The sequence below is a fragment of the Haliotis asinina genome, chromosome 13 (assembly GCF_037392515.1).
Source record: "Haliotis asinina isolate JCU_RB_2024 chromosome 13, JCU_Hal_asi_v2, whole genome shotgun sequence".
NCBI classification, from domain to species: domain Eukaryota; kingdom Metazoa; phylum Mollusca; class Gastropoda; order Lepetellida; family Haliotidae; genus Haliotis; species Haliotis asinina.
In genome coordinates, this window is record NC_090292.1 from 34,814,689 (window position 1) to 34,833,676 (window position 18,988).

An 18,988-nucleotide genomic window follows, 5' to 3' on the forward strand; every position below is an offset into this window, starting at 1 on the left:
ATCACAGTTGAATACATTACTGAGATGATGAAGCCAGCTTTAATTGACCAAACCAGTCTAAGGGGAATTTTGTTACTACTCTTCTCAAAATAATTATTTTAACGTTTTAAAAATTTTTTGTGATGAAGAGCAAGTGTGGAAATAGAAACATTTTAAAGCACAATAAGAACTGGGTGAAAGCCTGATCATTAGGTATATGCCAGAGTAGAAGTTAATGTGACTGCACAATGTAATCTATTGATTCCTCCAAAACTACATTACAACTGTTGCTCTATGGCAAGGTGTTACCACTATCTGTACAACTGTATACACACTACAGGCTAGAACCATTATAACATGCCAGGTGGTGTATGCACACTATGGGCTTAGACCCGTAAAACATGTCAGGTGGTGCGTATGTTACAGCCAGCCTGTGCGATCAGTCATTTCATGAAAATGACTAAAACTTTCAGTCAGTTTTTCAGGACATAGCAATCACAACATCCTCATCTGCTGTCCTTGTGTTGGCTTCTCAGGGATTAATTCATTCCTGGAGGAGATTGAAGTGGTAGGAATAGGTAGTTAGGAAAACATCTGAAACACCACCTGAATCATACAGAATGTACTGAACACTGCCACCAACATACATCTGCAGCCAGCTTTCAGTATGGATAACAGTATTGAGCAACGGTTTCTTACTGAACTGCAAGAGAGATATGCTAAGTGCCCGAAGTACATGATTCCCAGAGAAGAGTATTTCATTTTTGTAGAAGAGGTTAGGCAGTCTGGTGAACCAACAAGTAAAGAGTAGTACCTTCTGTCCAAGAATGAGGTCCTGCAGTGGGGAAATGTCAGACCCCTGATGATACACCTGTGTACTTTGTGAGCATTGAAGATACGACTGATGTCGTAAAGAGAGTGCATGTGGCTACAGGACATGGTGGTCAAGACAGAATCGGGTTTTGTCAAACGTGGTTGTTCAGGACTTAAATGGTGCCAGACAAATAGGTCTAGCCTGTGTTTTAGGACCAAACTGAAGATGTGACAGTCGTTTCCAGAACAGGTTAAACTGTTGAAAAAAGTAATTGTATGTGACAAGACATGCCCTTCTGTGTTTGGGCAATGAATAATGATTGTTATCTGATTACATGCATATGAAATACAAAATGAAAACTCATATGTATGTTTTGTTTTGCTATACTTGAAGTATCACCAATGAACAAACCATTTCATTCAGAGTGTAACTCCCAGGGCCAAATTTCAAACTGATTACACAGTCTGACAGTAACATATACTTACCACGGGCTAGACCCTGTATAACATGTCAGGTAGTGTATACACACCACAGACTAGACCCTGTATAACATGTAAAGTAGTGTATACACACCACAGGCTAGACCCTGTATAACATGTCAGGTAGTGTATACACACCACAGACTAGACCATCTATGACATGTCAGGTAGTGTATACACACCACAGACTAGACCATCTATGACATGTCAGGTAGTGTATACACACCACAGGCTAGACCCTGTATAACATGTCAGGTAGTGTATACACACCACAGACTAGACCCTGCATAACATGTAAGGTAGTGTATACACACCACAGACTAGACCCTGTATAACATGTCGGGTAGTGTATACACACCACAGACTAGACCATGTATAACATGTCAGGTAGTGTGTACACACCACAGACTATACCCTGCACAACATGTCAGGTGGTGTATACACACCACAGACTAGACCCTGTATAACATGTCAGGTAGTGTGTACACACCACTGACTAGACCCTGTATAACATGTAAGGAAGTGTATACACACCACAGACTAGACCCTGCACAACATGTCAGGTGTGTATACACACCACAGACTAGACCCTGTATAACATGTCAGGTAGTGTATACACACCACAGACTAGACCCTGTATAACATGTAAAGTAGTGTATACACACCACAGGCTAGACCCTGTATAACATGTCAGGTAGTGTATACACACCACAGACTAGACCATCTATGACATGTCAGGTAGTGTATACACACCACAGACTAGACCATCTATGACATGTCAGGTAGTGTATACACACCACAGACTAGACCCTGTATAACATGTCAGGTAGTGTATACACACCACAGACTAGACCCTGCATAACATGTAAGGTAGTGTATACACACCACAGGCTAGACCCTGTATAACATGTCGGGTAGTGTACACACACCACAGACTAGACCATGTATAACATGTCAGGTAGTGTGTACACACCACAGACTATACCCTGCACAACATGTCAGGTGGTGTATACACACCACAGACTAGACCCTGTATAACATGTCAGGTAGTGTGTACACACCACTGACTAGACCCTGTATAACATGTAAGGTAGTGTATACACACCACAGACTAGACCCTGCATAACATGTCAGGTGTGTATACACACCACAGACTAGACCCTGTATAACATGTCAGGTAGTGTAGACACACCACTGACTAAACCATGTATAACATGTCAGGTGTGTATACACACCACAGACTAGACCCTGTACAACATGTTGTGTGTGTGTATACACACCAAAGACTAGACCGTGTATAACAGTGTCATGTCAGGTAGTGTACAACTGTGACCCGTTTATCCGAACACTTGTGTTTTTATTGAAATTGTCCGGATAAGCGAATTTTCGGATATCTGAATCACGGGCCATATGGATAAGAAACGTACAAAGAAACGAACATAGTAGGCATCAGACACAATCTTTATTGATTACTGCACATATAAACAAATATCAGTGCATACAATGTCTCATACTTGTTCATGCAGTTATGCTCGCTTGAAGAAATCAGTCATAGCCTTTTGCACTGGCTGTATAGAAAAGCGAGTGGACTTTTGTCGGTCAGTTCGTCACTGTCGACATTCACAAGATCATCGGCAGTAACAGTCACAGTTGCAACTTGTGCACAGGATCGTAGTACATCGCGAAGTTCTGACAAAGCCATGTCTACTTGTGGGTCCTCATTTGATTGGATAATATCCACATGACGAAAGCAGTTAGCAATTGTCTTTTTGCTCACAGCTGTCCAGGCTTCCTTGATCATCCCCAGTGTTAACGAATGGTGTTTCATAGTAACAGGACATTGGGTCCTGTAAGCTTCAGATGTCTGTCTGACCCACTGAAACTTCACAGGACCCACAGAATAAAATTAAACACACATTTTTCAGACTTTAACATTTCTCATTATTGGCATTGAAATTATTAACATTATATAATGACAAACATTATAAACATAAATTTATAAACAGTGAACAAGTGTGGCATGCCACAAACAACAACTTCAGACAAAGTTATTGTCATACTTTCAGTCAGACACTGGGGCTAGCAGGTTGGGAACTTCTGTCTGACCGTTGGCAGATCTGCCGGATTTGTCAGAGGGTCAGACACTATTCATGAACACTGCATCCCGATTAATTAATTATAGTGACCAACAAATTAACACGCCTCAAAATTAACTCAATGTCACCTTGCTACTCAGGGCTTCTAAGACCGCTGACTTCTTTGTTACGGCCCAAGGCCCTCGGTAATCGCGTGTGTAAACATACAGGTGCTCAGCCATCCGAATATACGAGACAAAAATGCACATAATTTAGCGTTTTGTCTATGAAAATGACTGTACGGTTACGGAAACCGGATTTCCGGATATGTGAGTAATTTTACAACGTTGTGAATTCGTTTTAAGGAATTTTCGTTCAGAAGGCGAGTTTACCAGATATCTGCAGTTCGGATAAATGGGGCACGACTGTATACATGTAACAGGGATGAATTCTGACATTGTGTATTGAGTACATAAATTTATAACTAATCATTTTAATTACATTTCAGGGTTTTGTGGTCCAACAGACGACCTCTTTGTACAGTATATTCATTAAAATTAGTTGTCAGTTCAGCTGTATCTTGTTTTAGTTTTATCTGTACAGTTCAGTGTCACACAGCTGGTTCATTGTGTTTTCAAGGGTTTAAGGATCAGTCTACTTTTATGTCATTGTCTTTGGTTGTTTCAACAATAGTCCAAGCTCAGCTTCTCAGCTGATTAGTTTAATTCAAATATACTTCTCAACACCATGTTCCTACTAACCAGTTGCACAACACTGTTATGCACATGAGGACTGTTTTATAAATTGAAGGATTTAGCTAAAGGTTAGTAATTACACATTTGTAATTGTTATGCAAATGGAAAAGTAAACTGTAAAATAAATAATTGAATAATAAAGACATAAATAAGTTCAAGACAAATCAAATGTAAATACTTATACACAGTGTGCTGTTTTACCTGTATGAATGAATGAATGGTTGGTTTTCCTGTATGTTTTCTCAATATACTGGCGTATGGTTCTTGATTCTACTGCTTTGTATGGTGTAAGATTGATATATTGCATCATTTCTTTACCTTGTTTGTAACCTCTTAATGGTGGTTTCAAGTATGTATATATATGTTGGCATCATGATGTTATATTTTATGCATTGTCTCATGGACATTACATCTAATCAGTGTGTCCTATTTTATATAGGGTCTTGCACGTGTGGGCTGGCTGTTCGACTGCTGGGTGCGTTAACACGCTTCTGTGTCACCCACAGGGTAGGTTTCTTGATCTATAGTCTGTTTCATGATGTGTCGCATGAAATGTCACTTGTGGCAGTAATGACTGTAAATAGGTAATTTTGTTGCGAGAGATTATGCATTGTATTCGCGATGTACTTTATTTACTTCAGTCTTTATAACGTCCTATGCTATTTAGATATGACTATGCCTATACCAGATCAGATGTTTATAGCTGTAGGTATGAGGTCACATGTTAAAAATGTATATATTGTATATATAAATTGCGTAATCATTGTATTTACAGAGTGTCTTCTTCTTCTCCTACCTCTTCCATAATGGAACAAAAGATATTGATAGACCTCACCACCCGTAGCCTGCGGTTTGTAATCATGAGGGATAACACCACTGTTTAATGACTGCAACATACACACCACAGATTAGACCCTTCATAACATGTCAGGTAGTATATACACACCACTGACTAGACAGTGTATAACATGTCAGGTGGTGTATACACACCACAGACTAGACAGTGTATAACATGTCAAGTGGTGTATACACACCACTGACTAGACCCTGCATGACATGTCAGGTAGTGTATACACACCACTGACTAGACAGTGTATAACATGTCAGGTGGTGTATACATACCACTGACTAGACCATGTATAACATGTCAGGTAGTGTACACACACCACAGACTAGACAGTGTATAACATGTCAGGTGGTGTATACACACCACAGACTAGACAGTGTATGACATGTCAGGTGGTGTATACACACCACAGACTTGACCCTGTATAACATGTCAGGTAGTGTATACACACTTCAGACCAGTCCTTGTATAACATGTCAGGTGTGTATACACACCACAGACTAGACCTTGTATAACATGTCAAGTAGTGTATACACACCACTGACTAGACAGTGTATAACATGTCAGGTGGTGTATACATACCACTGACTAGACCATGTATAACATGTCAGGTAGTGTACACACACCACAGACTAGACAGTGTATAACATGCCAGGTGGTGTATACACACCACAGACTAGACAGTGTATGACATGTCAGGTGGTGTATACACACCACAGACTTGACCCTGTATAACATGTCACGTGTGTATACACACCTCAGACTAGTCCTTGTATAACATGTCAGGTGATGTATACACACCACAGACTAGACCCTGTATAACATGTCAGGTAGTGTATACACACCACAGACTAGCCCCTGTATAACATGTCATGTAGTGTATACACACCACAGACTAGCCCCTATATAACATGTCAGGTGTGTATACACACCACAGACTAGCCCCTGTATCATGTCAGGTGGTATATATACGCCACAGACTAGGTCTTGTATAACATGTCAGGTGTGTATACATATTGCACACCCACAGTTAACCCCGATGAAGAGTTCCACTGGTTGGCAGACAAGTCAATGTATAATGTAGTTGTGGTAAGGATAAAGACCGGAGATTAGCACCATATAAATAATTCCAATTTTGTCCTACAAGTTACATGCCTTGTCTACATACTTTTGACCTTCAGAATTATTCTGACCATGGTGACCTGAATCAGTCACTGTGACACAAATGTGTAGTACAGTTTATCTGACACTGACAGTCAGATTCAATGAGAAAATATCCTTAGCAATGGCGCATATATCTTTGTTTCACGTTAACGCAGAAACATGCGTTTTTGACACAAAATAATAATAAAACCATGCAAAAGATATTTTGTGTGCGTGTGTTTTGGACGCATAGATTCTGATCTACATAATTTCAAAACGTACTGTAAAACCGCAACATGTAGACAAACAATAAATTTCAACCTGGTTCAGGATTGTACTGAAAATTTCGTACGCGAAAGATTTGGACTACACATTCATAATTTTTTTTCTGCACACACTCATACAAAACCTACGACAATCACTGATATATTCAAAAGCATGCAACACTATATTTGGTTTAAGAAATCTTAAACTGAGCAAACATTTGAACAGAAGTACTATGTGCCTTATAAAGTGTGTTTCCAATAGCTACAGGAAAAGCACTGCTGACCATTCAAGTAGTTTTTACCCAAATAGAGTGAGGAATGTATAAAGAACTTAACACCTTCTGAATGGGCTGCAGCAGTATTAACTCCTATACTCATACATCGATGTCTGGCAACCAGGTTGGGTGGGGCAGACAAGCTGAGACACAGCTCCTCCTGACAGCTTCCACCTTGTTGAGCATGTGCATGTTTGCCGGCAATAATCCAGCTGTAACATTGCAGGCGGTAAATACTCGCGACTTGAGCAAAACATCCAATGAGTAATGCTTATAGCAATGACACCATCAACCAAGGCTAGGAGCCTGACAACCGATACCACTAAACTGCCTTTTACATTTAACACAGGTTGCTAGGAACCGACTGTAGTCACCACAGGTTAATCAGAAAATGCCATTTATCATTTATTGATATGGTGGACATTCTATACCTGGTACCCTACTCTGACAAGAAGTGTGTAGTCAGCAGTCTCTCAGCCTGGCATCCAGTATTTCAGCATTCTGTGAATGAAGCTCCCATCTCCTTGCTAGGGGACTTGCTTCACATAGAATGCAACTTACTATACTTTATGAATATTTGAAGCAATGGAAACTACAAGCTTATGTAATTGCTTGATTGGTATACTAGAAGTTTTGGAGTAAAAAATGAAGCATACACCTTTATGAATGACAAATAGCTGTAAGCAATAAATAAGAAGTTGCTATCCATGAATTTGAAAGCTTCAGTTTTTACATTATAAAGAGCTCATGAAACAAAAAAGGCTTAATCATTTTTCAGTTTTCATTAATATTAGAAATAATCCTTTTTGTTCAACTGAGATATCCAATTCATATTAACCTGGGTCAGTGATTTCAACTTTACACAGTCACCAATTTTCTGAAGCCAGCCTTATTTGTCAGTCACTATTAAGAACAAAGGAAGAAATTCATGCTGCATCCACATTCCCTGTGTTTAATCCAATAGGTGCTGAGACATTTTGCCCTTCTCCCTTGATAGTACTGGTAGTGGTCAGTAGGTACCTGTGGTAGCACACCTGTGTTTACAGTGGGGCAAGGGAAAGCTTGGGTCACGAGGGATACACAATCTTGGTCATATCTATCTTGTCTGCAGGTTTTTAAGACAAGTAGCCTATGTCACATAACCATATCAGTCAATGCTGTGCAGAAGTCAAGGAGTGTCAGTACAATTCATGATCATGTGTCTAAAAGATTGTGTCTCCATGTCTATACTCGACACCAGAACTGGGGAGCAGAGTTGAACCTTGTCAACACTCTACCAGTACCAAAACTGTATAGAGGAGCTGCATCTTTACTATGCTATATCAGAACTGGGTAGTGGAGCTGCATCTTTTCTATACTCTATGAGACCTAAGTAGAACCTTCTCTATAGGACTCTGTACTCTATCAGATATGTTTAGGGGTATGTCCAAAGTAAACTTGTCATTTCCAACAGTATGTTCTGTAAGTCTGACCAAATACTCCAGCCTCCTCCCCTGTAACAGTAGCAGAGTCATTCACTATCTACAAAACCTTTTCAATGATAAGTCCGGAAATCAGCTTTGTCATGCTTTTCATTCATACAAGGAAATGCAATATCATCAAATGTAATTGTTCCAAGGTAACCCAGGATTAAACATCTAACTCCAGAAATGCCACGCCAACAGTTTACACAGTTGATACTGCAGTTGTTATCAATGTGGTAATACTTCACTGTTTTGGACTTTCCATGTTCTCATGAAGATAACACCACTCCCACATGCCCATATCTCTGATAATAACTGATAACTCAACAGGGAGACTAGCTGAAATAAGGACATGTTGTCACCTGCTGTCATATCACTTGATACTCTGCCCAAGTCGACAGTACAGAATTATGCCAGACATAGCCTGTTTGAGGGATTTAATTAAAGTCATTTGTCTGGGTCATTCATTAACAGGGTTTCATCTTGTCTCACAAACATGGGGGATCCCTAATCATTAGTTTTAATGGTCCTCACAGCCCTTAAAAAAATACTGTGAAGTAACAGTTTAGAGAACTGTATGTTTTGATAACGTCTTAAGGGTCTGAAATGAATCAATAATTATGTGGACTGATTGATGAAATGATCCATGTAAGTGCTCTGAAAGAAACAACCAAACACAAAGCCGAGTCACAGACGTGTGTGGGGTACTTAGATTACTTACTATGGGGTAACAGATGCAGTGAATTATGTTTTTGCATCTGTTCTCTACAAGTGTACATACTGGATACACATTTGCGCTTCATGTAAAACAGTGTTTCAGTACATATAATATCCATTCATCTTTGAGGTCTTGATTTCATTATTCAACAGCCTGGACAGTTGAATGGTTTAGACAAACCAGTCAAATGATAGAACTGTTGTTAACCAAACTGAGGGGCACAAAACTGCTACACTTGCATAACTCATACTTTTTTCAGTTTTGGGGTGGAGAGCACTGTTATCATGGTTATTGGATAGAATCAGAACGCATCATTTGAAATGACACACACTCCAGTAAGGACACCATTTGTGCTCCTCTTCTGTGCAGCTGTAAGGACATAACATCATGTTTCCATAAGATAATGTACGTCCATTTCTGGCAAATGTTATCGAAGACATTTTCAAGAAGCTTGACACTGCCATGGCCAGCTGTCCCTCCAGATGGAACAATGACTAAAACTTGACCAAGATCACCATTCTACAAACCACCTGTAGAGCTCAGGTGATTGTAAGTCCTGTGTGTACACTTAAAAAAATGTAGGGGATCTTCATTTTTTCAAATTTATGATTAAAAACATTTAGGGGATTTATCGGAGTCAAACAACATTAATATGATATTACTGACTGTTTTCAGAGTGCATCACCATTTGCACTTCCTTACAACCACAGTTAATTGGAATGCAGTCGCTTTTGAAAGATGATTGGTGTGTGGCATGTAAATTGCTTAAGATTTTCATTATAAAACAAATGACTAGAAACAAACACTAACAAATGTGTGATGCAAGAAGAGTTTCAAAATTAATGTTCTAAAAGTCTTCTAGACCTTCTTGAAAAACATCAAAATCAAGAATGGGACCCCATGCACATGTATGGGGCTACTGCATTGTGCACGTGCATATCATGTGTTGTGTTTAAGCATGGTAATATGAGGAAATGGTGGTGTTTTCATAAGATGTCTGTCCTTGAAATGTTTTTCAACGTTTACACTTCCTATCCAAATTGAAAGTTCATTATCCCCGACTGTTTTTGAAGAGTATATGTATGACTTACCATTACTGAAGCCATATTGTGGAGCCAGGCCTTGGTGTATTGCCAGGTCATGCCAGTTCAGTCATGACAATGGTTGGCTGACATTCAGAACAGTTTACGCCAGGTTGTTTTCAATGCACCTATACTGTCTCCACGGTACCAATCAATTATTTACAAATTGGCTTTAAAGAGTGTTTTATTTCAAAATTATTTATCATTTATCAAAAGGTATGAAAATGGAATACATACAAGCCATGCAGTAGCATAGAGTGTCTTGAATATTTGAATTGAACTTTCAACACTAAGACAGGAAATGTTATGTCCTACATTTTACATTTCTGCAAAATCTTGCAGTATGAGGAAGTGAGGTAACTAATACCATAAGCAAGTCAGCAGTTATTTATTCAATGAGTTTCGTGAAACAAAGACAAAAAATTATCTGGCATATTCTGACCATGTTGAGTAACTTCATCACAACAATGACCAGTGATCGAATCACAATCAAATTATACATACAGGTTCCACTACACTATATCACAATCACATGCTCCCTGAGCAAATGGCATATGTAAACAGCTGAAGAGAGACATGTGACAGGTGTGATTGGAAGAAATAGCGTCAGATTTTTATGCTTTTAAAAAACACATTCATCCACAATTTCAAGTACTTAATGCTGTTATTTTTATCACCACAAATTATGCCTTTTGTGTGTACAGATCTTTCCCAGATGACACTTGGTGAGGAACTGGTGTTGATGTTTTCAGCTTCTTGAGCTCAGAAAATTGGAAGGACATTCAAGGTAGTCTAAATTTGCGTTTTATTGTAGTTTAAAGGCCACACTGCACCCATTTGTACAAGGAATGGCTACTGGTGATTTTTGAAGAAAAAAACCCCACTAAGTCACTATAGAAATCTATGGTAAAACATTTGATGTTATGCAACCTATAAGAGCGATGCTATCCTTCCTGGCTTGGATATATTCCATTTCGCAGACCTCACTTTGATAAACAACACTTAAATTCAAGAAAAAACTGTCCTTTTGAAATTTTCAAAAAAATTTTATACACACTTTGTTTTTAATACTCGCCAGTGATAAATTAACTTCATTAAGGGATTCAGTTCAATTCACTGATTACACGCGTGAAGCATGTAACTACCATGCTCAGAGGAATTACAAGTGCTACACGGTATAAGAATGTCCCTCATAGAAAAACTCAGCACCAAGCATATCTAACTGTACTTGTCTGTTTTGTTCTGAACACAGGTCACATTTACTGAATCAATACTTGCATTCGAATAACTCCAAATTATTCAATTCTCAATACAATGTTGTGACAAAACCTTGTACACTGTATTAAGCTGTTGGTCTTTGTCACTGACAATTCATGTCAAGATTTAAAGTCAACACATGAATTTAACTTAAATTTTTCTCCTGCAATTGGGTAAGTGAGTTTAGTTTTAAGCTGCACTCAGCAATACTCCAGCTATATGGTGGCGGTCTGTAAATAATCAAGTCTGGACCAGACAATCCAGTGACAAAAAACATGAGCATCAATCTGCGCAATTGGGAACTGATGACGTGTAAACCAAGTCAGCGAGCCTGACCAACCGATCCCGTTAGTCGCCTCTTACGACAAGCCTTTTATGGCAAGCATGGGTTGCTGAAGGCATATTCTACCCTGGGACCTTCACGGGTCTCATGCAATTGGGCCCATAATACCTAGTGTTCAGGCTATACGGTCTAACTGATGTTAACTTGTTTCTTTTGGAATGGATGCAGTATTTCCTTCTATATAACTCAGTGAAAGACTATTTTTAAATCTTTATCTTCATTATTAGTTACTCCAGAACAATCAAAATTATATGTGAAGGTAGCCAGTAGCATCTGCTATTACATGTTCAGCTATCAACTCATAAGATGAGTGAATAGTTTTGCTATGTATTAAAACCCGATGCATGAGAAACACAATTACTAAGTTTCAAGTATCAGTTTTAATCTTCCTTGGTTAAGTCAGAGGTTGTCCCTGCCAACGTCCACCAAGCACCTTTAAATTCCAGAACCATTCTAGTTGGTGGCAGTTCCCACGGTGGACTCACACCAACTAGGACCAATTTTAAAATGCTGGACACAGGGTTATGTTGGTAAGTTACTTGTATTCTCACCTTCGGTCTGGCGTTCCACTAGTAATTTCATAGCCTCATAGACTATAGACCTGTCAGGGGTATGTTATGATTACTCTTATACCAGCACAGTGACAATGTGTGAGACTTTGACGTGTTTGAAATGATAGAATTTTCCATCAAAGATGTATCTGACAAATCCACACTGAAAGAAACTGATGTATTGTTTTGAAGAAACTGACTGAGTGAATTGTTTCAGTGTCTTGCTGGTCATGCAGGGCTTCATGTTAATCAAGGACAATGGCAATAGTTGCATGTTGGACCTACAACCATCTGTCTAGGCTGATCACAACATCATGACATATGTCTGCTGAGTCAGGCTTGTAGTGCTGGTATTGGAAAGATTTTAACAGCTGCTGGTGCAGTCAGCCACCCCATCCACCTTCACATCCACAGAAACCAGCTTCATCAACTATAGCCACACAAGTAATCATCTCAGGTGACATACATACATACTATTTTACTAAGGCAGTGAATCACACCAACACAGGTAACACACATAGTATAGTAGTGAGTACCACCAGCACACAGGAGACACACACACACTAAGACAGTGGGTCACACCAGCACACAGGAGACACACACACTAAGGCAATGTTTCACACAAGCACTCAGGAGACACACACACACACACACAGGCAGTGAGTCACACAAGCACACAAGACACACACACCAATTCAGTGGGTCACAAAAGCACACAAGACACACACCAATTCAGTGGGTCACAAAAGCACACAGGATGCAGGTGACACACATGCATATTATTACATAGCAACACTGAATGAAAAACATTTGGCATTCCGTGAAACTGTGGTGCCTCAGCTTATGTGTAATAGCAAGACAAATAGCTGAATAACTCCAGATGTCCTGCAGAAAGTCAAACACCCCTATTAACATGAACTGACAACTAAACATACTGATAAACTGAGCAGCTTGAATGTACCATTAACCATCAAGAGAAGAACTCCCAAGTTAAGAATAAGTATCTTTCATTTGGTATTGGTAAGCTAATAATTGTCCTAATTATTAGAAGAGACAAAAGCAATAACCCATAACCATTTTTAACCCTAAACTGTGGAAGATTAGTAATGGTGAGTGAGATTAGCAGGAACAACACACATTATTGATGCAGTGCCTTGCAGTGTACCAAGTGGCCCTCATTAATCAGCATTTCTGACTCTGACACTGTACCAACCACACATCCTGCGATTTCCTAATTAATATTAACATTAACATTTGCTTTGATTAAGAAAGAAATACATTTTAATCTTGCCTTTCATCCTCCCTTTCGTGGACATACAGATCTTACTAGTATTTGACAATACAGATAGATAAGCCAGCAAGTGACATCACCAAATAGAACAGCTCGCCAGACCAAAATTGACAATGAATTTTAAGAGCTATGTGTCGAAGTACCTCAGTGTATGGCTACATGTGGAATATGCACAAAGCGCAAATTGCAAAATAAGCAAAAGATCAAAGCTGTCACAACCACTTCAGTTATTCATATAAATAGACATTCCATGTCACGTGACTGATGCTGCTATATCGATCTTCAGCGGATGCAGCATCAGAACAAAGCTATCTCCCACAATGAAATGTATATTCACTTTTATATTACCAAATAACGCATATCGTCATTAGGTGCTGATCCATGTATAAAAATCGGTAGCTATGGTTCTTATAAATGTGCCATTCTTTTAATTCCAGGAAGTGATTATACGCATAGTTCTGTCAGTCAAAGCGCGCACACGTGAGAGCCGGCTCGCTGAACGTGCATTTCTACAGTTAACAGTTGTGCATTATCGACGGTGACGCCCCTCTGAAAATATAAATATGTCCATATGTGTCATATATTGTGGCACAGGTTCGTCAGCCCACGCACATTCCACTTCAGCTCAGACTGATTCGATATCACGCGCAAAGTCATAAGACATGGGCATGATCAGGTATACGCCTAAACGCTTACACAGTAAAACTAGAAAACTTACCGCCCCAAATGCCCAACTTGAGTTGCGATGCATCCAAGTTCTCCACATAATCTCCAACGAACTTGTTAATAAGTTCTACAACAAGAGATTCGAAAACCATTCTGGATTGTCAGAGGGACTTAAACCGGCCGTTATTTCATTAATACAGAGAATACTACTCCAGACGGGCAGCCTTTCACCGCCTCAATCGGCCATGATGTTTTCGTCAGTATGCTAATGAGGTCACGGGTTTTTCACGGTCCAATGGCGTAGATTCTAGAGACTTTCGGTGCCGAGTACGAGGAGCTGTGCAGGATCGATGTACTTTCCGACTGTAACACCAGATGCGTTATCGAATATGATGTTTCATTTTCCGTGCATTTCAATGAATTCGGTCTGCACCGGAAGTAATATTTTATATTACGCGATCAAGGTCAGTAATGTTGCAAAACTGTTTCCGCAGCAAAGATTCGAGCCAGGGTGTATGGATTTTTATTACAGTGATGTGAATGGATAAATTAAGTTACATATATAGATCTATTATTTTATGAGGAACCCCAGAGACCATGTATTAAGATGCTGTCCCTGATAACATTGATTATTCACTACCTGTGACCTCGTCATATATATTGCAGAAATAAGGCGATTTTTAAGTCACATATCAGTGACCAAAGATGGTCTGTGATACCAGGGATAATCTACAACTGGGACAGGTCACTTCCTTGCTTTCTTTACCATTTGTACTAATTAACGTGTGTCTCGTCATGCTCCAACGCACCCAGCGCCATAGCTCGCTCAGAGCGCAGCTTCCGCCAGTTTATTGTATCAGACGGCATTTTACAATGTATGAATGAATTAAAGTAAGAATTAGAGCAAGAATTATAAATGAAAGAAAGAGAGAAAAAAGAAGTACATACGTGAATGATTGAAAGAATAAATGACCACGGCCATCCCCTCCAAAACATGTTTAAGAACGCAAAAGTATAGAGTTGTAGAGTATCCCTGATCAAAGTAAACTTAATCCCAGAGTATTTCGTTACACTCCACCACAGAGTCTCAGTAGTGGAGCATAACGAAAAGTACTGAGGATAAGTTTACTTAGACTGCTCAAAAACAGAAAGTGTAAAATTATCACAAAGTGTTATAAACACCTTTCCAGTTTTGTCAAATAATAAGATCAACAAGAAATATTAAGACCAACAAGAAAGAAAGAAGTGACAGATCTGTAACGCTCAAGCATCACCATCATCAATGGCGGATCAGATCAGATCGTCATATTTTCACACACATCACATACACCCTAACAATTTTTCTAAAAACAAAACTATCAATATTACTTGCAAACACATTTCACCTAATGGTTATATATTCAATAACTAGGAACACTCAAACAACGTCGTGTAGTATTTCAATGGCGGATCAGAACAGATCGGCGATATGTCATAATTTTCACACACCTCAAATACACAGTAATTTTTTTCAAGTCATAAAACTACCACTATTACTTGCGAATACCTTTGAACTAAAGGTATGTTTCCCTTCTAAAAATTAAACGAACGTGTGAAATAAGCTTTTATCGACTTAATTTAGTCAATCTTCGCGGTGAATAGAGAATGTAAGCCAGTGAGCCATAACACACTGACTTGAAACTTAACTATAAATCTACTGTCCCAATACTGGCACTAATAACAATTATTTGCCTTAAACTGAAGTGACAACATAGTTAACTTATCTTCTATATATAGGTGTTCAGTTGTCACAACACTCAGCGAATGTAATCAGCTGTTGAAAATAAACCGGGCACAATCTTTAATACTAGGCTGCCGCCATATTGTCTACACTGGTCACGTGATGAGGCGAGACATACGGACAACGGCTTTTCTCCCTCTCTATATAGGTTCCCAGGTCATACAGACCCTGCAGCAAATATGTCCAAGAATGGCGACGCAAGTCTATAGAGTGTGGCAAGTCTAGATTTCTACAGCTTCGAAAAAAGTCTCTATTCTATTCACTATACACCATTCTATTCTAGTTATAATTATATTTACAACTTTTATTTTCTGTAAAATATGTTCATTTCAGAGACTAGCTCTTAGTCTATTTAATATCTTCATTTTGTCAATGCATACCATTGAGTTTGAAAATGCGCATACATGTAAGGACTGAAAGAACAGTTTGCATTTCCGGCTTGTCCATCATTTCCTCAATGTTTAAAGATTTTTTATGTTTATCGTAATTTTGTCATAACGCCCCACCTGTGTTATTCTTCTTCCTGTCACCTTCAATAAGAGGTTGGTTGTTATATCAGTACATGTATGTAGAAACAGGGAGTCTTGCTTCCTATGTTTAGCAAAAGAGTTTGTTATCGTTCTTTTTAATTAGCGAAATGTTTTGTTTTTTGTTTGTTTGGTTGGTTGTTTTTGTTTTTTTTCTTTGTTTCGCTTTCTTGTTGTTGTTGTTGATGTTATTTTGTTTGTTATTGAACCGTGCTCGACGAAATCATAACGTTAAAGATTGCTTAACAGATGGCGCCTCGTTTAGATGCAACGTCTACAGTATGTATCCACAATGTTTCTGGTATAACAGCACACATGGCTGATGTGGCATTATTATCATTATTTCCCATGTCCCCAATATTTCACAATGGAAATATCTACGTAGTTTCTTTGAATTTATTTTTTGCATCATTACATTGGCGTGTATCGCTTCGTTGTTGTGAGGAAGAGTTAAGATCCATCGTCACACCAGTAATAGTTCAGTCATATCGTAACGAGAATACTTTTAATCATCATATTAAAGACCAATTAAATTAGAAATAAAACAGTAAACGATGAACGGTAAAACTACTAGTGTCCCTGTTAAACAGGAATTATGTGTGATATTGAACTGATATGTTCACAGCAATGCCTTCCCCTCTACATGCCCAGTCTTTACATTCTGTGAGATGGGATTGGCAGATTGCTCTCCCCTCCCTGCTTCCTTCCGCGACCAACAGTTTAGCATATGTTCTCAAAAATGCAACGCAAACAATTAGATTACGTAACTCAACTCTGAACTATGGATTATCTGTCCCACTTGAATGTATGCTGAAAGTTCCATCCATAGATTGAAAACATTCATACAGTTAACTTTGACACGAAGGAGTTAAGTCTCACACCGCACTCAGCAGTATTCCAACTACATGGCGGCGGTCTATAAATAATCGAATCTGGGCCAGACAATCCAGTGATAACAATAATGAGTATTCATGCAGCGCTGTATCCATCCACAAGCTACATGCTCAAAGTGCATAAAAATAATAATAGTATGAAATAAAACCTATGAAAAATAGCTGGATAAAATGTGAATGAATTATATTTCACGAATAAGGTTGAAAAACAGTCTATGAATAATAGCCTGAAAATAGCTGCGTCTTGAGTTTTGATTTGAATGCAGTTAATGATGATGAAAGTTTGATGTCCAGAGGAAGTTTGTTCTATAGTTGAGGAGCTGCGTGAATGAAGGACTTCTGGCCCTAGCTGGTAGGATTGCACTTTGGTATGTTCACAAGATTCCTATTTTGAGATGGAAGAGTCTTTAAAGGGATGCAGTCTACTGGCATGTTAGAAAGAAATGATGGGGCCAAATTCATTTTGACATTTGTACACCATGCACAGAATTGTTGATTCTCGCTTCAATGTCAAGCCAATGCAAGTCCTTAATAACTGGCGTTACGTGCGATGATTTCGGTGTTCTCGTCACTATCTCGGCAAAAGTGTTCTTGACTTTCTGGAGTTTGTACAGCTGACATTTAGTGATTCCCATCAGCAAGCTGTTCCTATAGTCAAGTCTAGACTGAAGAGTCTTCGATCAGCAGAATGAGCATCGATCTGCACAATTGGGATAGGATGACATTTGTCAACTATAAGTCAGTGATACTGACCACCCGATCCGGTGGTCTCTTACGACAAGCGCCCATGGGTAACTGTAACATTATTTCTAACCCGGATCTTCACGTGTCAACTACTAATGCATGACATCGGAAACGTGACATGCCAAAGGTTCCTGTAAGAGTTCGCAAAGACACTTGTCCAAAGCTTCTATTTTTTTCTTACGCCATCTGTAACAACGATGGTACGTCTACACTAGTGACACCCACCTACCCCATACATATGTACGGTTTCTTTCTGATTGTTGACTGACAGTTGATGTCACCTGTCAGTCGTCTCGACCACAAATATTCAAATAAGCGGACGTAAAATATTTCATTTTTACATCTAATGTAAAATATGTTTGCAATGGACGTGCGGACCAACTCTTAATAACAGACCCTGGACGTTAATCTAAGGAATCCAAGAAGGGACATCGTGTCGTCAATGCGATGACGATATGTCAAAAGTCAAAAGTGGAACAACATCCTTACCAGGATTCCATATTTATCACCTGACTGCACCGTAATAAATGAGTGCCCCCTCAGAAATATATATGGCGGAAGTCTGTGAATAAGCGAGAGTTGGACCACAGAATCCAGTGATCAGCAACATGACCATCGATTTACGCAATTAAAATACGATGACATGCATTGAGTGAACCAATTCAGCGATCCTGACCACCTGATCCCGTTAGTCGCCACTTAAAACAAGCATCGGTTGCTGTTGCTATTATACCCAGGATCATCCGTGCTTCAGGAGCGTGCTTCGAACAGTATGGAGGGGCAAACTGCATTGCCTGTAATGGTGCAACAATGGCTGATCACATGAGTAACAGCAGTCACATCACACTCCGTGTCAGACACAGCACACTTCATATCAGACATGGCACACTTCATGTCAGACACAGCACACTCCATGTCAGACACAGCACACTTCATATCAGACATGGCACACTTCATGTCAGACACAGCACACTTCATGTCAGACATGGCACACTTCATGTCAGACACAGCACACTCCATGTCAGACACAGCACACTTCA

At 39.2% G+C, this 18,988-nt stretch overlaps 1 protein-coding gene across 4 annotated transcripts in view; it reads right to left on the bottom strand.

The window, feature by feature from the left end:
• The window catches only part of LOC137260215 (intermembrane lipid transfer protein VPS13A-like), a 106,475-nt gene extending 92,031 nt beyond the window's left edge, over nt 1-14,444 (bottom strand). For all 4 annotated transcript variants that reach the window (XM_067797909.1, XM_067797911.1, XM_067797908.1 and 1 more), the window contains exon 1: nt 14,057-14,444. In XM_067797909.1, coding sequence (XP_067654010.1) covers nt 14,057-14,156 — 100 coding nt within the window. In that variant the 5' untranslated portion in view covers nt 14,157-14,444. The remainder of the gene's footprint in view (nt 1-14,056) is intronic.
• Nucleotides 14,445-18,988: the final 4,544 nt, after the last annotated feature.